Source organism: Limanda limanda, chromosome 20 (assembly GCF_963576545.1).
Source record: "Limanda limanda chromosome 20, fLimLim1.1, whole genome shotgun sequence".
NCBI lineage: Eukaryota > Metazoa > Chordata > Actinopteri > Pleuronectiformes > Pleuronectidae > Limanda > Limanda limanda.
The window spans coordinates 5,370,046-5,396,173 of record NC_083655.1 but is presented as its reverse complement, the minus strand read 5'-3'; the positions used below and the strand labels follow the sequence as shown (position 1 = coordinate 5,396,173).

Here is a 26,128-nt window from a genome sequence, read left to right as displayed (position 1 = left end):
CATGAACATTTTATTTTATATTAAACCCCCTCTGTTTATCCAGAGCATGGTTTAATATTGAGGCTTTTTCTTTTTTTCAGGCTCTTACATTCCGGTCCAGGGTCTCGGGGATGAACTCCCCTTCACTGTGGATGCTGGTGTAAGAGCCCTGGCGGGCGATCTGCTGCTGCTCCTCTGGGACGCTGCCCGGCGGGGGGGACGTCCGACCTGTGTGGAGGGAGCCTGGGAAGATGGGACAGATTTGAAAGAGAGAAACCAGGAAAGGAGGAACAGGAAGCAGCGAGTTGGAGGAGAACAAAAAAGGGGAAGAGGAGAGAAAATGGTGCCACGGTGTTATTCATGGGCACACGATTACAGTACGAAAGATGACTTACTAAACCACACTGTCGGCACCTTTAACCTCAATTACTGTGACAAACGCCCCCCCCCGGCCGAGCTGTAACGGAGACCGAGCGCTCGTCCTTGACGCAGCACGACGAGCTGCTGAAAGTCGGACTGTCAGCGAGTGCACTGGCAGGGAGACGACGGGGACAGGGCGCTGAGACGTGTCAAAATATCGGAGAAAATTGTATTTTGACTAAAAGCCAAAACTCTTGTGTTTTTCTGCCCGGTTCCCTCCCTCCATCCTCTCCTCTCCTCCCCTCCCGCTGCTGTACGTCACCGAGGAACCCGGGCGCACATCACATCTTCACTCAACCATCCACTGTGACCGCTCTCCTGTCACCTTTCATCTGCCACCACACTCCCTCCTTCCCCCGACTCGCAGTTTGGGGCGAGCGGGAAAGTGACAGCGGGCGAGTAACTCTATACAATTTATACGAGCCGGGATGGTGACAGCACTGATGTTAATGGATCTTTGTGAGAAAAGATTGGCGCCGACAGCGATCATAAAGTGTTTTTTCGGCTGCCAATGCGAAAATGCAAATGCGACGCGGAAGCGGGTCGTTTGTGCGCCGCGTCGTGAGGTTGATGTACGACTGAAACGTTGACCTTTCTGGGTAGACCTGATACAAGGGGGAGCGGAAAAACATGCAGACCTGGGCGATCGGGGGAGAGCGGAGCATCTCACAGAGCGAAATAAACCTTCGTGCTGGGTTACCAAACAACCAGGAGGGACAGCAGAACCCGAGAGTGCCGTTGTTATCCGGCCGTGAAGCGTGAAGACACAAGAAAAGGACCTTTATCTGTCTTAGAGGAATAGTGGGACATTTTCAGATTTCTTGCACGAGCTAGATGAGAAGATTGAAACCACTCTCATATCCTGAGGTTAAACCATATGGAAACATGGGGGAATCGAAAATATCTTCACACGAACAAGAACTAGTAATATAATCCACTCTTAAACTTAAACATGCATAATATGTGATGCTGCTCTCAGACATGAACTCCAGAAATTATCTGTATGTTAGAAGTGTCTGAGTCCGTTGCTTCGGACATTTTCAGATTTCTTGCACGAGCTAGATGAGAAGATTGAAACCACTCTCATATCCTGAGGTTAAACATGAGGCTGGCTAGCTAAACTAACCATATGGAAACATGGGGAAACAAAAATATCTTCACACGAACAAGAACTAGTAATATAATCCACTCTAAAAACCTAAAAATGCATAATGCGTGATGCTGCTCTCAGACATGAACTGCACAAATTATCTGTGTGTTAGAAATGTCTGAGTCCGTTGCTTCAGCCATTTCCTCTGTTTACAATCTTTACACTAAGCCAACTGGTCGCCTGCTGCATCTTTATTCTGAAGGGACAGCTCCGAGAATAATATCAAAGTTCAAACTAATGGAGGTGGATGATGATGTGATGATGATTCAGGCCGAGAGCTGCTTGGTATGAGAGGAGAAACGTGTCCTTGCTCTGACCCGTCATCGCTCTGTCTGATGAAGTTGTCACTTTCACCTCCAATTTGCATTTTTCTGTTGGGACGAAGCGTGCCCCTCATCCTTCCATTAACATTCCTATGACAATGGCCTCACTCTGTGTTGTAAATTGACACCGACAGGCCACCCCTGAGGCTTAATCAGGAGAACAGGGAACCTTGACATCAGCGGGATTCTGCTTTGCTATTTTACCCTGCTGCCTCCCTGCTCTCTACCCCGATTGATACGAAAATGTGGTTTTGTAGAAGTTATGTCAAACAGCTCTTCAGATCAGAGTGGATCTCTGTGTGTGTTTCTGTGCTCACCCGTCGAGTGTTTGCGAACCCTCTCCGACCCCTTGAGCAGGGAGCCCTTCAAATCTCCCAGCGACCGTGATGATCTCAGCTCGCTCTGGTTGTCCCTGCTGTTCACCTGTAGGTACTAGAGCGGAAAACCAGATAGGAAGTAGGGGAGAATGTGGAGAAGTGGATAAGAAAAGGAAGCAATTACATCATTGTCCATTTACATCGTGCTCACGGTGGAGGAAGTTTGTTTCCTCTATGTGACCAACTCATAGGTTACAGGGTTTTAAAAGAAGACAATGACTTCATGCAGCTGAGTAAAGTCTGTGGACAAGTGAGTAAGTTTCAGCTGTTTCTGTTCATGGTTGTTATGGGAACAATTCACACAATGACAGTGCTCAGAGACTGGATCTCACCACGCCAGCAGGACATGCATCGTACGTGTCGGTACAAATGCTGCTCAGTGAATGATTGACTCAGAACAGTGCACATGGTCAGAGACTCACATGGTTGTTCTTGGGAGTCTTGAGCAGTATCCTGAGCAGCCCGTTGATCCCGGAGCTGCAGCTCAACGTCAGCACCGCCTGGTCCAGGTCTTCCTGCGTCTTCAGGGGCAGCAGCAACTGAAAGGACACGAAAACATACAGCACATGACCTTTCCTTCCCCATTGTTCCATAGCGAAGGCATGCAAATGCATAAGTGCACGCATGACGTACTGTGGATGTTGGTTTCGTTGTCATGCGAAAGTCTCATTAATCTAGCTGCAGTGATTCAGATGGGAAAAGGCTAAACAATGTACACATGTGTTGCAATGGAACCAGGATAAAGTATAAGCGACTTGTGCCGTTCAAATCAGATTCATAACAGAAGTCAACGATCTCGACCAGTTATAGTTTTACCTCTTTTTCCATAAAGAACATGTCCATCTGCTGGCCAAAGGCCTCGGTCACTTTCTGCATCAGCTCCTTGATCTTCAGCGGCCTCTGGAACGGGATGATGCTGCGGGGCAGAGAAGGTCAGCGGGGTCAGAGGTCGACAGTAAAAAGGTCACGTTTAGCTGCAGCTTCCGTAAAGACAGACTCAGTGGTTCAGCTCAAGGTGAGTTTGACCAAATAAGCAGCTGGCCGCCCCGAAACCTCACAGTTTACTACTTATTTATAATTTTATCGACAAGCTCAATGCAAAGTAAAATGGATCAGTAGAAAAATATGCTCAGTTTTTTTCTTTTTTTGTACCTTTTGGGTTTTCTAGAGCCCATTGTCTTTATAAAGTATGTTTAAGTTGAATGACCATCTAAGAAATCGCCATTTTATTTCAGTGTTTCCATGGTAACGAGGGTAAAAAAGGACGGGTCAAGTGGGTCAAGGAGAGGAGTGAGCCGAGCAGCCAAGACGAGATGAAAACAGAGCAGTGCAGAGTAAACCCCTGTGATGTATATTAACTTCTTATCTACTGTATGCCTACGTGTACGAGTGAGTATACACACTTGGTCTGTCTGTGCGAGTCTGACCTTATCAGCGAGTGTTTGCAGTGTGTGTATATATGGTTTGCGTGTGTGTTTGCAAAAGTCTCCATGCATGAGTGTGCTTCCCAATCAGTGTGTGCATCGGACACTGTTTCAACACCACTGGGCCTCTCCACTAAGCCGGCACAAAGGCAGATGGGAAACTTCCTGAGAGGAAAGGGGAAAAAATCTGGAGCGGCAGCAAAAGCAGCAGGATGTGTGTCTTTCCCTCCTCTTTCAAAGAGTGACAGAGTGAAAGATACAGAGACGCGGAGATATTTACAGACTGAGAGAGAAAATAAAAGGAGACAGCCTGAGAAAATAAAGGAACGGACAAAGAGAGAGAGAGATTCTCCCTGACATTTCTTCTCCTCTCTCTTCTATCTGTTTCTCCTCCCTCTCAGCTTTTGAAAAATCTGCAGCCCACCATCTCTTTTTAGTATCCTGATAAAGGACTTGTTTTTTATCCCATCATTTCCTCATCAGAGGCCAAAGCTCTGCCTATCTTAATCACTGCTCATTGGTTCCCTCATTTGAGAGAGAGGATTCTGGGAAGAGGGAGGCCTGCAGATCAGAGGCGAGCAGCGGCAAAACTAAACGCTCTGCGTCTCTGTTTATACTCGCTGATGATGTGTCTGATAAAGAGCTGGGGGGGGGGATGTGGAGGAGGAGAGGTATGAGGATGCTGCTCCAAAAGATAGGGCTTTCCTTCCTCCGTGCAAGCAGTTGGACTCGCACTCAGTCACAGGAAGATTTGCAGAGTAAAATGCTCTCGACGCCGCGGCACACGCTCTCTTTCTCTCGTGAACACAATCACAATTATATACACACAGAGAAAAAAAGAAGAGGTCTGGCTACGTTCCTTCACTCTCTGGCAGGAGACCCTGAGGCAGAGCCAGGGGAAGAGAGAGACACAGCTCGTATTTCCTGCCCCAGACCTTCAGCCCTTGCCAATGAAAAGAGAGGCCGTCCAATTTGATTCCATTGTGAACAGACATTACTGTTATCCTGACTCAGGGACTCCGAATGCCTCGAGTGCTGCGGACGCTGCTTCCATAGAACACGCAAGTCACACCGCCACTTGGGACGAAGTGGACACGATACTGTGAATAAAGATGGATGACATGACAGCCACTAAGTGATCATTTTGCACCCCCCTGGTGCCTGGGCGCCGTATATACTCCAAACCCCACCTCCTCCATGTTAGCAGAGGATACATGAACAAAACTAAAATGTCAAAGTACACGTTAAATTAATTGTTCTCACGTTTTTTGTCATGATTGGTAGTTCTTGTCCCACTGATGTACGTTTAAGCGTTCTAGTAAACTTGACTTTAGTTATTAATGGTAAACATTGGTGGGACATCGACACCATGATCACTACACAGCAAAATCTGTAGTGTTGTTTTTTCAGTGTTAATATTTTTGAGTTGGTGGGTGTTGATTTTGGAGTTGTTTTAACACCACTAGTGTTAAAAAAGCTCTGCGAGCGTTGTCAATCAAGCGAGTTAAATGTTAACACCTGTGACTAAGTTAGATTCACTTCAGGTGGAGTTGATCATAAAATATGGGAGGAGTTTCACCAAAAAATCTCTGCACCCAATGAACCACAACAAAATCCCTCGGCTCTCTTTATCAAGACAGGTGTGAGACTGACCCTCGGTCTCATTTTAGTGTAAAAAATACACTTTAATGAGGCATAAAATAACACTATGTATGTTAAAAATTAACACTCACAGTGAAAGGGAATAACACAATTTAGAGTTAAAGGTGCACTTATGTGATGTCATAAAATAACACCAAGGGTGTCAAATATTTATCACTGTTAAAGAGTTAAAATATTAACACTTTTCAAAGTGTAATTTTAACTCAGAATCCGTGAGGATTATATAGACTCAGAAAAAGTGTTAAATTTAACACTCTGTGAGTTGAATTAACACTCCCGATTTCGCTGTGTACGGTGCAGAATCCAAATGACCTTAAAAGCACAAAATGGCAGCACCGGGCTTCATTTTTGTACAGTGGGAGGATGGGAAGACGCTTCGTCCATCTTTATGGTTTACAACTACAAGTGACACTTTTCTAAGTCAAAGTGACAGAGGTCAGAGCTCAGACAAGCCTGACATCAAGCAAACCAACCAAAAACATGACAAGAGAAGAGCAGGAAGGAAAGACAGCGCGATATTCACACTGAATAAAAAAGTGCTAATATTATTTATGAATGGCGTCTTTCGCGGCGAGCTGTTGTCTGCCGGCTCCAAGAGAGCGGTGCAGTGTGCGTGGAGAGCGTGAGAAAGAGAAGAAGACCGAGACAGAGAAACAGAGGGAGGCAGAAATGCATAGAGACAGGAACATGAAAAACTTGTCTCTTCCTCAGCAGTAGCCAATTAGGGGCTGAGAAGAAGTGGCGAGGCCCAGTGTGAGGCTGCATTCTGCTGGAGGAGCACGTCGTCTCCTTCTCTTTCTCCCTCATGCTAGCCCGTTGCTTCCTCGCCGCAGCCTCACTGAACCGATGCCCGTTCCTCTCGTGATGAATCAAATCATTTGTTAAAGTTTATGGTCCCTCTCCCTCTGGTGTTTTTCCACTGAAACAGTCACTCTGTCATTTGTTTTGAGTGTATTCTCTCTGAGGGGTTTCACGGGGACGATGTCTGCACGTGAACTCTCCCAGGATGCAAACCTTAAACCCAGACAGGGACCAGAACGTCGTAGGGCATCCATACATGGACAGATGGAGCTTAGTCCTTATATAGACAAATTGAATCTTAGCCCTAAACAAAGCGTCTCCTGTTCAAAAGATTTTTTTTTATGCAGGGCGCCTCACTTTCAAAGTCCTCCAGTGTGGTAAACAAACCGTAAGGCACCTTGGTAGAAACAGTGCTCGTAAGTGTGTCTCCAGACAGAGTCAGCGTAACCATGCTCTGCCTCTAAAGCTGAACAGATGGCTGCTGGGTGAAGGATGTGGAGGACAGCGGGAAAGCACAAGAAAACAGACGATGAAGAATTAATTTGGGGTGTGCCTGGAAGACTGGACACTGAACTGAAACACTTGGCACTCCCTCTCGTCTTTCTGCTCACTCCCTCTCTCAGGCCCTCTTCCTCCCTCCCTTCCTCCCTCAAACGGCCCGTCCGAGTCTCCGACACAAGGCCTCGGCTAAATGTCAGAGCAGGAATTTTCCCTCTCTCTTTATGCTACTCTGGCATGTAACTGTGATTTCCCTTCGACACACAATCCCAGGCATGGCAAAGCATAACAAAAAGGATCCGAACTGAGGAGTAAAGGCTTGGACAGAGGAGGAGAAAAAACAATAAGGGGGTTCCAACATACCGTTTTTCTCTCTCATGCTCCAGCTTGACTCTTAAATCCTGTTGAGAGGAAAAATAACAACAGAGGGGAGTTATGGAAGTGGAAAGTTAAAAGTGATTCATGGCTGTACATGGGATTTGGGCTGCTACAGAAACATAAGCGATAAGATAGACAAGGAACTGTAGTGACAAAAAAGCCCCATAATAACACTGTACATGTTGTTTCGCTGTTGCACAATTTCTGTCTGCAAAACAAAGGCCACATTATCCTTCGACTTGACTCCAAGGATGGCATAACACAATCTAAGTTTTCTATTTATAATGGCACTACCCCAGGGAGCAGGAATCTGGAGGAGCCTGCAAGTCTGCATGAGGTCATGGTGATAAACCTGCACTGACATCATATCAGTGCAGGATATTGGGTAAAGAAGAAGCAAACTCGCAGAGGACAGCGGCGGAAACGCTCTGTGCTCCTCGCTGTTTGTTTACGTCTCATCGTAAACATTGGCGCTTTAAGAGGATTTGCCAATTATCATTCCACAGAGAGAGAACAAACGGCCGAGTAAACGACTTCAGAAAGAGGCACAAGGTGATTGAGAGGAATTAAATCCTGGGAGCCCTGCAGTTTTTACTGCACCAAAACCACAAAGGAAAATGATAAGCCGTCCAAAATGTGCCTGTTTATTACTTTCACCAGTTTCTACACGGCTCCACTGTGGGCATTTAAGATGCAATGGACATAAAACATTTCTGCCAGTTACAATTTTATGAATGCAAATGCTATTTTTCCAAATAACCTAAAACCAATGTTTTAAAGTTGACTTTAAAGCATCTATCTTTAGAATTTTAAATACTCCGGACCTGTCAGTACTCTATTGTTTTGAGTCAAACTTGCAGCAAATTTTCAGAACATTTAATTATTCTGAATGATGGTTAACATGTCCCCGTCACATCAGTGCCTGTAACATGTTTGAATTAAACCCAGAATAAGCTGCTGTCAGTTGCCGTCTCTACAACTACAGCAGAACCTTCACTTGACTTTGACATCCAGCAAACTGTCAGCCTGGCAGAAAAAAACAAATCTAAAGGGAAGAAAGGCTGAGGTTTTAGGTTTAAACTCAGACTGACAGTGAAGGTTATATTATTTTATAATCTGCGTGACCAATTTAAAGTACGTCTGTAAAAAATAAGATGGACGACGTGTCTCCACTTCCTCCCACGATCCAGAACTGCAGCGATGAGGGAGTAGATGTTTATGACCTGTACTGCAGCCAGCCACCAGGGGGTGGGCAGTTATGTCGTCCATCTTTATATACAGTCATTGCCTGGTTTAAACCAATTGTCAAACAAAAAACACTGGCCCCCTGTACGCTTTTAAGTTAGACAAAGCTGATGGAGATCTGGTCCTCAAACGTACCTGTTTGTAGAGTAAGGTTCTGCTCTTGGGCTTGTGGTGCTGGGTGTAGCAGCGGCCCAGGGCTGCCAGGTCCTTCATGATGGAGTTTAACGCCTCTTCATCATCTGAAGACAGAAAACACACATCAAGGAACTGATACACATTTGTTTGAGCCAATAACTGACTGAAACCACCTAACTACCCATGCTGTTGACTTTAAGTGTAATAGTGTAAAAGTCTGGTTTCATCATTTGTCATGTGGATTGTGTTGGAACATGAGTTGGCTCAGGTCAGGCACTGGGGCAACACCTGGTCTGTTGCTTCCTGTTCTGATGCCATCTGAGCCTTTTCCACTAATGGAAAGTATCCAGTGATTTATCTTTTACATAACAACAACAACAATATAGCCTCTGTGAAAAGAGAAGATCTGTTTTCTCTGCGCAACATCTGTAGAGGCCAAATCCTCGTCGATACAGATTTTTGTTGCAACGTGAGTAAGGAGAGGAATTCTGATGTTGCAGATAAACCCACAAGAGAATGTGGATTTCCCTTCAACTCTTTGTACAAAAGCTGAGAGAGCAAAGGTGTTTAATAATGCAGCACGCGTGTCTATGAGCGTGGCACAGGGGCTAATGTGGTCGGGAGTGTGTAGCCTGCAGCTAAGAAGTGAAGCACTTCTCATTTGCAGAGATTACAGATACATTCTTCTAAAGTTGAAATGTGTTCTCCTGTAATAAGACAGAGACGGATCTTTTCTTTTGTCGCACCGACGAGCTCCGAATGAAAAAACGAAGCCGGTTGTTCAACATCAAGTGTGTTCAAAATCCAGAATTCACTTCTGACAGGGAGAGAAAAACCTTCAGCTCTATACCTTTGATTAAAACCTTCCTCAGCGTGTGAAGGATTCTCCATCTCTCACTCCACACTTTCCGCCACACACGTGTGTGCACAAGCACAATAACACACACTCTCATGCGGAAAAGGGGGGGCAATCGTGCAGATGAGCGTGTCAGACATTATCATATGAAGAGACTTTAATAGAAGCAATTATCTGAGTGTGGTGATTACAATATAAAGAAGAGGTGTTTGACCTCAGCTCCCGACTGCCTCTCAGATGAGCTCAGGGTGCATTCATTAAAAACACACACGCACACAAAACCAGGTACTTCTATCTTAGTGAGGACCCTCATTGGCACATTCCCTAACCCCTTACCTTAACCTTAACAATCACAATTAAAAGCCAAATACTTAACCTTAACCTAAACCTCATTCTAACCACTTTCTAAAAATGCATCGCTCCGTAAGCTCTAGGCTCACAAGGACCCTCACAAAGGATCCGTACAAGTACACACACATACACAAATGTGCGCACGTACACATGCACACACCACCCCACACACATCGTTCAGGCCATGCAACCCAAACAGCACCTGCAGGAAGGACCACATTCTTCTAAGTAACAAGAACCTGTGTGAGCACATCGCAAAGTGTGTTGGTGGTGCAGGGAGCAGATGGGGTCTGGGAAGCCATTTGATCTTGTTGATCTCGCGTTGCTCTGCTCTCGTTGCCAGCTGTTTGTCGACCGTGGGCCACTCCGCTGGGTTCGCCCACGGGTCACAGAGCGCACACATCAATTTACACATTCCGTTTCGAAGCACCGTTTGAATTTGAGTTCCAGATCCATTAGCAGTGTTTTTCTCAAACTCTAAATCGGTACCACAAGGACCGGTATTCAATGGGGAAAGTTTATGCGAGGTAACATGAGGTTAACGTTTGCTGTGGCACTTAAAACTACTTGCCATGACTGAGTGAATGTAAAGCTGCTTTCAATTTCAATCTTCCGTAGGGGCTGCATGTGAGCGCGCAAATGTCCAATTCAGTTGCTCTGGACATTTTCCAGAACATTTCCTGCCAGCCCCCTAGTAAAATGTCAGAGTGAGCCGAATGTGGGAATACAGCAAGAAAATGTCTGGAAAATTCAAAGCAAACAAGTGGACGTGTTAATGCTGCTTTTAATACGTGATGGACACAAAGCTGAAAACAACAAACGTAACACAAATATCTCAGGATTAAAAAAGAATGTGCCAAACATGTAGAAGACCCTGACGAAGATGTCGAATTGAATAGGAAAAGAGATTCAAGAGGTTTTGGCGAGAGGGATTGATGCCGGTATTGATTTCCGAAGGCACCAATCCTCATCTGAGTATTCTGAATAGTTTCTTTTTGTAGAACGCGTCTAACCTGGACAATTGAGGTAAACTCTGGAATATGTTCCCAACCAAAGTTTTCGGGACAATTTTCCAGAGTTCATGTCAGAAAACGACTTATGTAAACACTGAATTCTCTGATGACATTGAGAAAGATACTATTTAATTGTGGATCGGGCTAAAACCTGATCAGTTTAATACATAAATTAAACTGATTACAAACTTATCGATCAGAGTATGGACAATTATAACGCCAAAACTATCTACATGGCAAGACAACACTACATTTTTTAACTTGGATCTAACAAACATTTTAATCAAGCCTTACTTTTAAATTTCTCCTGACTTCACCTTTTACAACTTTATGTTTTCGCCTAAAAACAAAAACGTGTCTCTACCAGCTCTCTGTGCGACCACAAACTTTCACCCAGTCGGCCAGTGGACATAAACTGAGGTGGAACCACTGGCAGCAGCTGGCCACAGAGGTGGACGTCTTGTTTAGAAAACCCAATATAGCAGCAGGAGTGAGGTGAGGGATGACGCAACCCTCCTCTCCAGTGACCTGCACACTCCCTCCTCGTAAGTAAGGCAGAGCGATAAGAAAAGTTACACCCACAGAAACTCTGCCCGCAGAGCAAATAATCAAACCAGAGCGAGGAGAGGGACGATCTTCTTGAAATGACGGAGGTAAATCAGGGGAAATATATCGGATGGTTTTAAAGCACTAAAGTGACCAGAGATATAGCAAAGAGTAAACTATATGCATTTCCTGACATGCTGTGTGAATGTGCCAGATTAATATGTTTCTTAATGAAACAAGAAGAAGGGGTGAAAGTACATTTACTCTTGATAGTCTAAAAATATGTTTGTCTACTTCAAAAATCATCAATTTCTCTCCAGTCTTTTTTTTTTACTCGAATATTTCACTTTGTAACATTTAAAGTTGAAACCATTCCAGAATTATTATTTTTTAAATGATGATAAACCGAATAAGAAACTGACAAATGAAATGAAATCATCAAAGAAGCTGCTGATGAATCTGTAGCATCCTGGTCTGTGGTTGCTTGGGTTCCGTGTTCAGAGACACGTTAAGCTCATGATCTACAGACTTGCTCTGACTGTTGGTTTTAACATACATGTCCTTAATGTAATATTTACATACATGTTCGCTGACTGAGGGCCAGGGACTGTATCTAAATATGCAATAAAATCAATGATGTAGCCGTGGTTAAGATTAGCATTATCTTGGTTTGGATTTTTAATTTTAAAGGTTGCATCTACATGAATTAATCACTGATTTATTGCCTTGTACATTCACTCGTACACTCAGTGAGGTGTGCACCACCTTCCTGCTGTTCTCTTTCATCCCTGCTGTGACTGCAGAGCTCACTCAGTTCAGTGTTTGGAAACTCGGAGGAGACAAGAGGTGGCAGCTTATATTTTTGTAAATGAGAATGAATGAGCTGAGATCCGGTGCAGGATGTGGTGTAAAAAACTCATAGTGATGTTAAGACAGGTGATCACAACAAATGATGTTCTTAAGTTGAATTTACTTCTACTTGAGTACATTTTCTAAGTAAGTAACTTTCTACTCTACTTAAGTATAGTTTTCCAGTATTCTTCTCAACCCTGGCAGTTTGTTAAGAACTACACATGGTTGTTTTTAACCACACATGGCAGCAGAGGTGGATGACTAACAGCTTCACCAGGCCGGTTGTCTCCGAGCAGGAAGGAACTGAGTCACTGTCTCTGTTGTGAATGTGGAGCTGGGTTAACCGCTTTATTCCATATCAGGATATTAATGGATTTTTTATTGAATGAGTCAAAAGACAGACATGAGGGTGAAGAGCAATTCTCCACAGTCACTCTGAAGATAATCAACACTCATCTATTGTGAACAAGACAGAGAAAAGTCTTAAATAATCAAGTGACTATGCAGAAAAATGGCCCCTGTAATAGTTTGCTTGTTTTATATATTCTAATCTGCAATGAAACTATGACTTAAACCTGCATAACACATGTAATAGTGCAAAAATGCAATGTTTTAATTTGAGTTGTAGTAAAACTAACAAGTATTTCATATTTCTACTTATAAAACTACTGATTATTCAACTTCAGCTGAAGGAATAGTAAAGTGTATGCTACTTGTATGTAAGGCAGCTCAAAATTTTGGATAATTCTGCAGAAAATGACCTCATACTCAAACCCGAAAACGACTGTGAGCACTTCCTCCGACTTTATTCCTCAATATCACTGACTCTGGTGCATGCATTGTTTCCTCTCAGCCCCGACTGGCTCAGAGCTCCAGGCTACTGGTGTTCGCTCGCAGTCAAGGATACAAAACAAACAGTGACTGTTGCCTGTGTGTTTATATCTGGTCGTCTGTAAGCATGTTTGAGGCCTGTGCTGTACCTATGGCTAATAGCACGGAGGGAAGAGTGGGAGGGGAGGTTGGTGAAAGGAGGCAGTGAGAGTGTGAGAAATGCGTGGTGCTGCACAGGGCCAGTTGTAATGGCAGCCTAAAAATGATGTCATTACATCACTTAGGCCTGGTCTGCCGCCGCTGCCAGGCCGAGACCAGCCAAGCTCACCAGCCCAGTGGAAAGAAACCAGCTCCCACGGCAACCGCACGTCACTGCCAGGATCAGCCTCACAAACCAGCGACAGGAACCTCAGGGAACCTCAGGTCAGCGGGACCCAGAAAGGCTGGTAATTTCTCCCGCTGCGGGGATCGGATGAGATACCTGCACTTCATTTCCTGTGCTTCTCGTTGCGTCTTGGGTAAAATGTGACTAGCATAAGAAGAAGGGGAATTCCAGGAAGCTAAACTGAGCGAGCAACATTTCACAATGGGGGCTGATTGCTTGGGCATTGCATCATCACTCAGCATATTTAGTTTTTTTTTTTCTTCAGGCTGAAGTTGAGAACTGTGAAAGTGGCAGTCGGTGAAATGAAGTAGGAGCGCCAGTCTAAGGCGGTTTGCGTAAAGAAGAGTTATTCTCCTGGAGCTGTAACTACGGCTCAAGCAGATGGTCGCAAGGTCTCTGCAACCGGAACAGCTCCTAAAAGAGTTTAGATGTAAAGATGCTCCGCTCCCGAGAGGGTTCAAAGAATAACACTGGCTTTTAAGAGCCAAGTTTCGAAAGCTCACAAAGTGTGTGTAGGGGGCCAGCGACTGTGTGTGTGTGAGTTTGCGTGTGGGGGCGTGAGTTTGTGTGTGTGCGAGGCAGGCTGCCTGAATGAAGACATTGAGGGGATTTCCTGGTGCCGAGAGACACATCATGGCAAAGGCATCCGGCAGGATTAGCAGCTGGAGCCAAACATGTCCTCACTCTGCAGCAGCAGCAGCATGGGCCGAGCTCCGACACACGACACACACACTAAGACACACGCTCACAAACCAAGGGACGATAAACTCTCACACACCTCCATGTTGAGTCGAAACTGCGATACAGCTTATTTAACATCTAATGGGTGTAATGCTTAAACCCCTGGAGTTAATCTTTCACTAAGAATAACTCTGTTGTAGCGCAGAGTATAGTGGGTGTGGGAGTTGGTTGTGCAATTAATGTTTGTACAAGGTCTATGCCGAAAGTCTTTTCATCGAGGAATGTCTGCATCCATGGGAATGTAATAAGATCTCTAAAAAGGGCTTTGTGTGTGCTGCTGAATTAAAGAACCTTGTGGAACCTTTTGAGAAATATACCTTTTTGCATTTTTCCAAGAGGTATTTATAATCCTATAGGAGTTTCTTTGATATTCCCAACGGCCTCATCTTTTCCCACTCTGCCTCTGCATTTCCTGCCTTCCATTACTGTCAGCATCTAGAGGCCACAGGGGCTAACAATTTAGCAAGCTAGCATGCATGTAACATAATGCAGGAAATGTTGATATTCCCAACGGCCTCATCTTATCCCTCTGTCATCATGCATTTGCATTTCCTGCATCACATTACATGACGGCAAGCTTGCTTCGTGTTTGACCTCTGTGGATTCTGTAGACAGCAACATATAGCGTCTATGTTGTTGTTGCCTAGCAGAGGTGTTCTCCTGACAACCACTTGAGCGCCAAGCACACCATGGACATGACTTCCGACATCGTAACCACAACTCACGAGGTCCATATGAGACTCAGCTATTAAGCTGTTGGCTAAAAAGCTAACAGGCTTGGAACACACTCATCTTAGTGAGTACAACAGTGTTTTAAGGTAGGTTAAATGTGACTAGCGCAGACGTTTTAAAGCGATTAAGCACAACTGACAAAAATATCAAACTTTTCCATTCCACAACGGTTGTATTTCGCTGAGGAGAACAATGGTTTACCTTGTGAGTTCCTGTGCTGTCCGGGTCCATTTTGGAGACCGTCATCTGGGGAAAAAACATTACAGTGGAAAGAAGTCAAAAATACAGCAAATGACCGGTTGTGATTACTTTGCTGTGGAAAGGATAGACGCACTATACTCCTCCAGGCGAGAGTGTATCCATGTTCCCATGGTCCTACATTCTTAGGGCCCTGTTTCCCCCAGCTCAATACTCTGTTAACAAACATTAACCTCATAATGTGTTCAGGTCAAATCTGACCCTTTTCCAAATGAAATTAGGTAAATATGCAGTTTTTTACTGGAGCAATTACCCTGACCCTTAACTTCTAACCCTAAAGGTGATGAATTCCCTCAAGTGAAGGCCTGTTATACCACTTAACATCAGCCCAGGACATTTCATACAGAATATCATACTGCAGAGCTCGGGTTCATCTTGTTCAGGTCACCGTTATGTGCTAGAGAGATGAGGAACCTAGTGCCCTGCGGCTGCATACATGTAGAACTGGGAAACATATATCCCTTTGGTAATATGTTCCATTGGGAAGATTGGAATAACCCCCTCCAGGTCAATCAAGGGCCATTACACATGCAAAGAGAGGGTGCACGGAGCAAAAAAGTGCATGTACCTGTGAGACAATATTTTTGCATATTCACTATGTAGGAGTTCACGTGTGTTCTCAAAGGCTTAGCAGGTGTGAGTATATACAAACACGCTACGCTAGGATGATATATTTTGAGTGTTCATGAGTGTAACTGTGCATGTACACGTGCTTTTTGGATCAGGAAAAACATTTCCACAAACAACAATGTAAATACACCAATACAAGCGGGTACAACATTGGCCATCTGGAGCCGTTAACAGCCACCTCACACGAATCCTCTACGTATCGTGCGTGCTTTATTTTTCTTCGCACTGTTCCTTCCAGAGGAAGTGAGAGGTGTGTAATCGTACATGTTGTCTCTGTGAACGTACTGTGCAGCAACCTGCTTTTGAATGCTACTCACCCATGTTTACTGTCATCATCAGGAAGTGGCCCTGTTGAACTCGAGCACAGAGCTCGACTTCTCCTTGCAAGCGAAGATTTCACCCTGAGAGCCAGAAAAACAAAAAAAAACATGGTTTCAACATCCACAAACGGTGACATTTTCCTTCAGCTCGGTGCACATAATATTTCTGCGATTGCACAAAAACAATGACCAAACAGGACGCAGGTGGCAGTTTCAACACAAAGCTTTTTTTTCCTACATCATCGGAGCCCCTGCTTCTTTTATTTATTTAATCTTTATTTAACCAGGATGGTCTCTTGAGGTCAACATATCCTTTTTGTTTTTACTCCTGGCAGACAAATAACAACACGACAGCCAAGAACTGCTTCTGACGCTGGTAACTGAATCCATGTAAATCGCGTGAATGCCCTGATGTCTCGTTTCTGCCACTCAGAAACCCAACTACAAGCCAGCGGTCGTGGAGGAATTTCTCAGTGTTTGATAATGGAGTTGCCTGGTGTCCATGAGTTCCCGTGGTGCAGCAGTTAAAGACCATGAGCGGATCAAAAACTAAGCCAAAGCCTTTATGTATTACACTAGTGAGCACAAACAGAAAAATGGTTGTCACATCCCATAATGGATGGATATGAAGAGACTTCTATGTGTGATGTTTGTTTTAGGACCACTGATGATAGCACATAAGGAGCAGAGGAGAAAATGCAGCTTTTTGCAGAGGAAAACACTTCCCATGATCGATCTCAGATTGTTTACGCAATGTAAATGTGGAGTTTTCTTAAAAATGACGGCTGCATCCTGTTGCATGCTCATATTTCACACATGCACGTATGCGTACACACACACACACACACACACAGATACATACACATTTGTTTCTTTAAATGCAGGCTTGGCAAAAGGGGAACAGGAACTATAGAAATAGTTGCACCACCGCTGCTGCTGTGTCATCAAGTTTTAGAAAAAAACTAAACGAGATAATTCATTGAAATGCAATCAAGCTTTATTCAAAGTGAGCCGAGCTCTACTTTGCTGAACAACTGTGGCCACAAGCGGAAATGATGTGATAGTGGCAAAAGCTAAAATGTTGTGGAGCAGTAGAGCGAACATAAAAAAGTCAACAGATCAGAGAATTACCTCATGCCAGCTGTATAGTAATATCCATCTATCACTAACGCTTCTTTTTTTTTACGCCTGCACCACAGTGTGGGTCTGTAACCCCAAAACATTCTGCACAGACAAACGCTGCAGCTCATCTGCAGAGACACAAAGAGTATTCAAGCGAACACAAATAGTTTCTCTTTGTGTTCGCTCGAAAACTCTTCATGAAAGGGGAAGAAAAAACGGTCACTGGAGCAGTTTGCAGCCTGAGGGGCAGCGACCCGGGTTGCCAGCAGAGTTTAAACCTCTGTCTCTGTTAGTGGCACAATCACAACAGCTTAAGGAGTGGAAAGGTAAATATGGAGCCAGAGAAACAGTTTCAAGCTTGACCTCTTTCTGAGAAAAAGGGTAAATCTGTCAAACGTCGAGCTTTGACCGGAGAAAAACTTACATCAACAGAACTATAGAGAACTGCAATGTGCCAAATACATACAGATACTGTCTTATACAACCAATAGGTGGTAGCACAGTGTGAGAATAGCAGAGGGAAGTGGGTATGATATGTCAAAGTAAAGCTCTATATCAGGCTGTGCTCGTATGGCGCTGCTGACCACACATGAAAGAGATGAGGAACGGCCACAGGACAGGTGGTCTCCTAACACAGCGTCGCCCGGTCTGTCGACGCCACGCACACACGAACGCACACACGGGAACAGAGCAGCTCCTGTCCCGTGCCAGCAAGTCGCCAGATGGCCCATCTGCTTCGCCCCTCTGCCCAGCGTGGTACCGGGCGAGTGGTGCCCACTGATCACCGGCCCAATTCTCCACACACGTCTTGGCAGGCGGGCGATGTGACAGCCCCGCTTGTTGAGGATCAAATGCTAATCGCCGCTCGCTCTTGTTGCTCTGCTGCCACGGGTCCTCCGGGGGGGGGACTGTCTGTCTCCCCATTAAATCACTGGTGGAGTAAATCATAAGATAAACCAACAAGGCTGCGCACATCCAGAAGTGCTTGAGACATGCTGACGCACTTCACTGTCAAATGTGGATAACATCACCATTCAGGGCCAATGTTTCACCGGCAGAGGCCTCTCCCTTTGTCACAGTGCGGGGACTGTGCTGAAATGCCAGAGGAAGTTAATTAAAAAGAGGACAGCAGAGGATGAGATTTCAGACGAGGGTTATGGGGAATTGTTCGAGCCAGACAAAGCAGAGTCCTGCTTCTCAAACCACACACAGCTATTTTATTTTTGTTGGAAGGAGTGATCAGGAACCGCAGCCAAGACGATGCAGGCAAGCACGTATATGCATATAAGCCATCCTCTTTCAGCTCTGTTACATCACTTTCTTACCAAGTAAACAGTGTGGCTGAGAGTCTCAGAGGGAACCCCCCCCCCCCGCCCTCCCTTCTCGGGCTGAAGAAGAGGAGGGCCTGCTCTGCAGCTGCCTGGGGGCCTGAGCAGTATGACCTCATGTCTGACATCACTCTTGTGGAGTCCCAAAGAAATCATATCAAAGGTCAACGTCTAAAATGTACAGCATGCCTGTTGAGCTCACTGGATTTCCATTCTCCGGGACAGCTTGTCAGTAAAACCACTGAATGCCCAAAAAAGAAGACAATCACATTGGTCGTTGGGTGGAGGGGACAAGACAGCTGTGTTTGATCAATGGGGTCAAGACACTACAGCGATGGAGGCCATGGATCAGAGCACCTTGGTCCCTCACAGGCCACAAGGTCAGAGAGTTTCTGTAAGATGGCCGACTCCCAGCATCCAGAAATGAAGGACGGGGGATGAAGCCACTGTAGGAAGGTTGACTTATCGATCCATTCAGGTTTATGTTAACAGTGGACAAGATGACTATGTGAATGTGAAAAGGGATCCAGTGGACCACAAGCTTCCTACCTAAAATGACTAGGGATGGGGGGAAAAATCGATTCAGTTACAAATCGCGATTCTTGTGAATGACGATTTTAAATCGATATGCTGCCTCCCAAATCGATTTAAAAAATATATATATATATTTTTTTTTAAAACATATTTATTGGTTTATACCGGGGGGGATATATTGGGGGAGCAACATCACCCCAGAGCATGTTGACCAGCTCTTGTTTTTGCACAAGAATCTAAACACACCCAAGCACTAGCTTTGTATCGGCTACATGCAAACAACAATAGCCTACTTTTTGTTTATTTCAAAGTTTATATTCTAAGTAAACTTTTATTCATTCTATTTAATTTACCTTTTATTTATTGTTTGAAAGAAGCCTAAGTGGCATACATTTCTTAATCTGTCAGTTTGTGTGCAGTTGACAGGGGCTATACAATAATAGGGCACATTTTTATTTATTTTCTCTATTGGCTGCCCGGCAGTCATTAAGTTAATGTTAATATTTGAAATAAAACTTGTAAAGCTCTAAGTGAATTTGACTGTGTTGTATTTGAAGGAATGATTCAACATTTTTCCATGGTCCAGGATTTAAAAAAAATAACCAAAAGAAATCCCAGGAAATCATAATATCGAATCGCAATACACACAGAATCGCAATACATATCATATCGCCACCTAAGTATCGTGATGGTATCGTATCGGGAGGTCCCTGCTGATTCCCGTCCCTAAAAATGACACGTACTATATCTGAGAGGAAATGTATCAGACCTTATAATTTGGCCCGTGGTCCATCCAACAACATGGAGAAGGTGGGGTTTATGACCTATACTGCAGCCGGGCAGCAGGTGGGGGTCAAAACCCTTTAGCTTTACACTTGGGAAGCCATCATCATGTTTATCTACTGTCAATGAGAACAACCCAGAGAAAGGTGTTTCACTTCTATTCATTCACTGCTTATGTGAATCTAAATGAACAGAAGAAATCTGCCGTGATAATGCATCAGAGGCCTGTCATCACTAAGAGAGTCCTCACTGCTAGACACAATAACCGGTGGCCTGTCTGAATTACAATATGTGCAGGAAGTGGAGGGTGATTAGTGAATCACGAATATTTAGGTGACTTGCTCTTTTTAAAAGGTCAGGGAAGGGGGTGTCCTGTCCGCTGAACGCTTGCCAAGTCTGCACTGTGGCCCCACATGAGTCAGAAGGGTTACGCAGGCCGATTCTGGGAAGTAAGACAATACTTTGTGTCCTGCACACGGACCGGGCCGAGGGATTTCAATGCAGGGAGATGTGTGAAGATTTCTGGGAGGTGGTAGGAGTGTGTGGGCGAGAGTACGTCACTCCATGTGGGGCTTCAGCACTGATTTATAATAACATTGATTTACATCACAGGAGAACAGATCCAGGCTCTTCAATGGGACTCAAGGATTAATGATGCCTTCCTACAACACATCAAGAGCATTCTTCCCGTCATCCTGAAGAAAATCTATGTTTTAATTTAAATAAAGGAAATTCCCTTTTGATATGACACCATTATTTACACATCTTCACATTTTGCTTCTACTGCTCAGGAGTTGCCAGTTATCAAAGGAAGCTTGATTTCCTTGTAGCATTATGTTCATTTTTGATTTAGTCTATAGAGAAACGTCCCATAGTATGTGATTTCTTTAAATAACTTGTTTTGTCCAACTAGCTAAAGAAGTCGAAGGTATTTTCAACGATTTAAAGTGTAAAACAAAGAATAGAAGCAAATCCTTACATTTTAGGATCTAGAAACGGCAACAGTTTGGCAGTTCTATTGTTTTGGTATTTCTTAGGTTCTTGTTGATTGATTTGTCTTTAACTGAAATATCCGACCAACCAGTTAATGGAATACAATGAATTAAGTCCAGTGAATGAGTAGTAATGACTTGGTGATCCACCAAACAGTTTATCTGACACAGATGGTTGCTTAAAATGATTTTTTTAAATTAATTTTTCCCATTTGATGCATCCGAGTGTGGATACTAAAAACGAGTTTGTCGGGACCCTTTGGGAACCAGTCAACTTTTCCATATTTTTGCTTAATAAAGTACTTCAGTGACTCATTTAAGCACTGGTCTCTTCCAATGAAATTTCAAGGAGACAGACGTAGTAAGCGGAGAGAGTAGTTGGTCTAATCAGGACCCAAAGGGGCATATGAAGAGTGGAGCTGGATATTAACTCAATTGACTGGTACCAATCAAACTCCAGCGTAAGAGAAACCCTCCTCAGAGAAAGAGTGATAGCTCTATTAGCTCAGCGATAAGTCGAAGCTGACTGCCGTCATCATCAAGCACACAACACCCGCTAAAAATAGCCAAATGAAGGAGTGACTCTCCTGAGATCCACGATACATCCACTCCTTGGATCACCAGGCCTGTATTCTCCCCTCGAGAGGAATCTCAGCACAATCTGTGGAGTAAGCTGTCTTTTCCATTATGCGGTGACACGCCATTACAAGCACATTCATTCATTGTGTTCCTCCACCCAAATGCAGCCATGCGGAGACAGCTCATAGACTTAGACCAATTTCACGAGGCAGAATGTCAAACAGCTGTGGTTCAGGAAGAGGCAAGAAAGTATTTCTGCTTCACCACCGAGTCGTATATCCACAGAGACAGTCTCTGCTCTCGAAGGTTGAGCGAGCGAGAGGAGGAAATATCTTAAAGTTATTTTATGACTTAATGCCAAAAGTCAAACCTATTGATTTCATTCTCAACTCAATATTTCAATCATATATTCAAATTTGAGCGCATGTGCTCTGGTAGACATAGACGTCTGACCAGTTGTGGTATTTTTACGTATTTTTACTTGTCCTCAGTGTTATTGTATGACCTAGTCTGTCTGCGGTGTGTTGTCTATCCGGCTGTCCTTGCAGCCTCTGGCTCTGCTGCTGCTGCTGGAGGCATTGTCCTCGCAGTCAGACAAGCCGTGCAGACAAAGCTCAATCAGGCAGCTTCCGCCTGGTTTCTGGAGAGTAGGAGGAGGGGGTCGGACCTTACTGGACTTCCACACATAAAGAGAGGCCACTCGTAGAGGGATCAGACCCCTTTCACTTTCTCATTTTGTTCTCCTGCAAGCTTAATTTTACTTCACCAATGTCGTATCTCCTACTTTTAGCCTTTAAAAAGTACATAATTAAGACAAAGCTGAAAAAACCTGAATTTTTATTAGAGGTCGTTTCTCCAGCACCACACAGAAGCGACTTTCGTCAGAGAGTAAGTGTTTTGCGTCATCTGGGGTGCGCCACAGCCATCTTGGCACACCTGTGTTTGAGCACTGCCAAACGTTAATCCCTGCACATGAGCTCAATCTCTGTCACACTGTTCAGGAAGCACTGGGTTTGCCTCGGCCACTCAAACACAATCAGAGAGGCACATTCGAGCCGATGCAGCAATTTCTATGACCGAGAGGTGGATCCACGTTCCAACTCTGAAGTGGCGTATTCTCTGAAAGCAAATTTTCAATCAGTTTTTGGTCGGTTTGTTTGTCTCTGTGCCGTCTGCAACCACCTTGCTTTGCTACAGATGTGGTGTGATCCACGTAGCCACAGTCAGATAAAGTGTTTGGCAATTTGGCCAATGAGTTACACTTGATTTCTTATGCTCAAGGCGATCTGTGTGACCTGGCAATGTCTGAGAGGCTTAGTCAAGTCTTTAACCAAAGGCCCTCTAGCCGATCCTTTACACAGGCCCGCCTGTTGGATGGAGTGCTGCAGGGATATCCGTCTTCCTCCCTGGTTCTTCCATCACGGCAGAGCTCGTCTGAAACTCTGTTACGATGGATTTACCTCAGTCTTGCTTCCCACCAGCTCTTGCTTGCCCACTTTGGTCAGACAGGCGGCTTTAAGTACAGTCAGGGGGGTTGTTCCCAATTATCTTCCATTACTGTGTGTGTCCCACTGCGCTCCTGCAAACTGTAGCAAACTACAGCCCATAAAGGCTTTTGTCCCGGGCACTAGCCCTCAACACCACCGCAGAGGACTGGAGAAGATTACCTGTAATACTTTGGTTTTGACAGGAGTGGGTCTTTATTTATTATATCCAGCAAAATGACTGCGACTCCCTTTCGGACCCAACAAAGTTCTACAGCCGTCTCAAGGAACACTGGAAGGAAATCACGGTGGTCTAAGCTCTGTTTAGAACATTATTGTATTGGCTTGTTCAACTTGGTAAACTGTTTATATTAATACAAAACTTTTAAAGTTTGTTTTGTTAGCACTGTCACCACACAGCCAGAAGGTTCTCAGTTCAAATCCTGGGCTCTTTCTGCGTGGAGTTTATGATGAAAATCAAAAGCAGCAGAGAGTTACATGTAATCACTTTTAGTTCCAAGTACAATGAAACAAAAATTCCCCACAGCACCCAAAATGCAATCAATAGCATCAGCATATAAAAATACTGTCATGCTAGTTAAGAAAGTATTTCTCACACTTGAAGACACATTGATTTTGTTTTCGCTGTAACCAAGCAACACGTAAAACATGTCTTTCAGGGAAGATAATGAGTCTGACTCTGAGTCACAGTGACCTTTCACCCCCCAGCCCTGTCAGTGGGCGTCTGGCAAGTGGTCAGGCTTCTGTGAAGTCAGCAAAGATAGCATCGCACTTCACACTCCTGGCTGAGAGGGAGAGGAGGGTCCTGACGAAGACCCTCGCGAGGGCTCGCGGCGTAAAGTCGACAGCGGGACGTTAGAGGAGAGTTAATGTATGAAGTTCCTCAGAAGCGAGCGGCTGAGGAATATGACCCACGTGAGCAAACTCTGACACACTTTCAGACGAGCCCTTTCAAGAAATGTCAACACAGGCTGTGAATCAACTCTCCAAACCTTTTTTATCAAATGACCGACAGCATACACCTGGCACCAAGTTGACCTGTGAAACAGAAAGTCAGGCAAGAAACCTTCAGGCCCACTTTTTTTTTAAAATAGTCCCATTAAAACACAATTAGTCAGCCATTGCTTCTGTCTCCGGCTGCCATTCCCACTGTGGGATCCAGTCCCGTTATCAGCCCAATGGATTGTTTTGCTTGTGGCACACCAACCCTATCTGTAGGCGGTTTCCCCTTGACAGTTTGATTCTCACTTTAGGGCTATTTCAGAGCCCCCGGGGGGGCCGTGCCAACGTGCCGATAAACCCATCCGTCAGTCGGCTGCTCAGACTCCTGCGAGTGCCGTTCGTATTGATTCGAATTGATGAACGGGATGGCCTCATTAAAATCTAATTTGGCGGGACGGTCTCAGAGGTGTGCCATCGCGGTGGAATATGTGCTGAGCGACGGATGAGGCTCGCCGCCATCCTCATCACCACAGAGGCCGTTAACCTGGACTGGGATGGAGACGGACAGGGAGCAGAGAGACCAACGAGAGGGGACTTTTCAGGGGATCGTTCCGTTCTAGGGAGAACGCTGCTTGGAGTGACCACAGTGAATCACAGAGGTCTGGAGGGCTGACAGCAGAGAGAGAGAACACAGCACAGGGAGGATGAATGAGTCCATAGGAGCCGGATGATGACAGAGACTTTCCAGAAGTCACTCCTCACACCTCCAGATTGAAGCCATTTCCCACTGAAAGGAGACTTTTGCAGTGGAAATAGGTTCAGCTTCACTTTACTGTGCGATACTTCACGTCTTTAATCCTGCTACACAATACATATTCTGCTCACACTGGGTTTATTCTGTTTGTGTATATTATTTATATTTGGCATTTCCTGTGTTTAGGTATTTGTCACTTTTACTAATATCTCTATGTCGATTGTCCTCTTTGCTGGTCAAACAACCCTGATGTGGGACTAATAAAGAACTGACCTTATCATATCATACCTTAAATAACCATTTAAAACCCTGTGCAAACCTTTATTCTAGCAATTAAATACAGATTTATTAAGAGTATGAATCTCTGTATCTCCTGAGGACTAAAACAGGCGGTTATGTGCCTGAAGGTTTATATTCATCTGTTTTTGCTCAGATCTCTAGGATGTGTTAAATTAACACATTATATCATATCATATTATATTATGCTGCATTACATTGCATATTACAATCTGACACTGTTCACTGTTTTGCATTTAGCATTTAACTTTTTACTTATCTTTTATATCTTTTTATTCAGAAATGTTAATGTCAAAATAAATGTTACTTTGTATAAATATTGGTAAAAAGTGAGTAAATAAGAAGTAAACAGTGAGTACATATATACTGGTTTCCTATTTTGTATTGCTCTCCTATGTATGTTGTATTTATTGCGTTTTTATGTTTCTATGTTCATTGTTTGCACCAATAACCAGAGCAAATTCCTTGTATGTGTAAACGTACTTGGCAATAAAATACTTCTGATTCGAATCTATTTGGTCCAACTTTCCACTTGTGAGAAACCTTCTCCAGTCAAAGTAAACACACAACAACAAAACTAGAATTTAAACTACACACTAGTGAAGCAATCATAGATGCATGTGCTGGTATTTCAGTCAGGAAATAGAAAAAGCAGTGTCGGCACGAAACCAATGAAGAAACAAAAAACAATCCAGACGTGTTGTTTTTTGTTTTTTTGTGTTACCTTGTTATCTGTGTGACTCCATGTTGTCTGGGCTGCAATGTTTGTTTGATTGTCACACAGGAATCCGGCTGGAGGAGGACAACAAAAAATCCCAACAGATGCAGGGCAACAAAAAAATAAAAAATAAAAAAATAAAAAAAATCTTCCCCAAAACAACACTGAGCTGGTTTATCCGGAAACTGAAGCGCAGGAATCACAGCCTGACATCAAAGGATCAAAGCTTCTGCTCCACCAGGTGCAAGTTAATCCAACAAACTGCGAACGGTGGAGGTGTTCGAGAGGAAAGTTTTTCTTCTTCTTCTTCCTCTTCCTCCCTCGTCTCCTCTCGCACTGACACAGGAGCTGGTTCTTGCTGCTCTGCGCGTAAGATCCAGGAAGTGGTGACGCGTTACCAAGGCAGCGGCAACCCACAGCGGAGCGAGCAGCGCCCCCGCGTGGACACACGGAGCAAGTGCAACAACCCGAGCCTGTTTATTCAAGCTGGAGATTCAAGATTCAAGATTCAAGATTTTTTATTGTCAAATGAACAGAGATAACATGAAGCAGTCACTGTCAATGAAATACTAGGGTCACAGGCTCTCTTTAAGCAATGCTCAGTAATTTCAACCCAAAAAAAAAAAAAAATAGAAATAGCATAAAATAGAGTATAAAAAGAATAAAA

The 26,128-nt window shown here is 44.2% G+C and overlaps 1 protein-coding gene across 1 annotated transcript in view; it reads right to left on the bottom strand.

Moving 5' to 3' along the window:
- map3k22 (mitogen-activated protein kinase kinase kinase 22) overlaps positions 1-25,785 on the bottom strand; it is a 40,852-nt gene extending 15,067 nt beyond the window's left edge. The window contains exons 1-9 of the mRNA XM_061094125.1: positions 25,468-25,785; positions 15,905-15,988; positions 14,901-14,945; positions 8,393-8,496; positions 6,998-7,035; positions 3,066-3,165; positions 2,672-2,788; positions 2,190-2,304; positions 89-222 (exon numbers count right to left, since the gene is read on the bottom strand). Coding sequence (XP_060950108.1) covers positions 89-222; positions 2,190-2,304; positions 2,672-2,788; positions 3,066-3,165; positions 6,998-7,035; positions 8,393-8,496; positions 14,901-14,945; positions 15,905-15,923 — 672 coding nt within the window. The 5' untranslated portion in view covers positions 15,924-15,988; positions 25,468-25,785. The remainder of the gene's footprint in view (positions 1-88; positions 223-2,189; positions 2,305-2,671; positions 2,789-3,065; positions 3,166-6,997; positions 7,036-8,392; positions 8,497-14,900; positions 14,946-15,904; positions 15,989-25,467) is intronic.
- Positions 25,786-26,128: the final 343 nt, after the last annotated feature.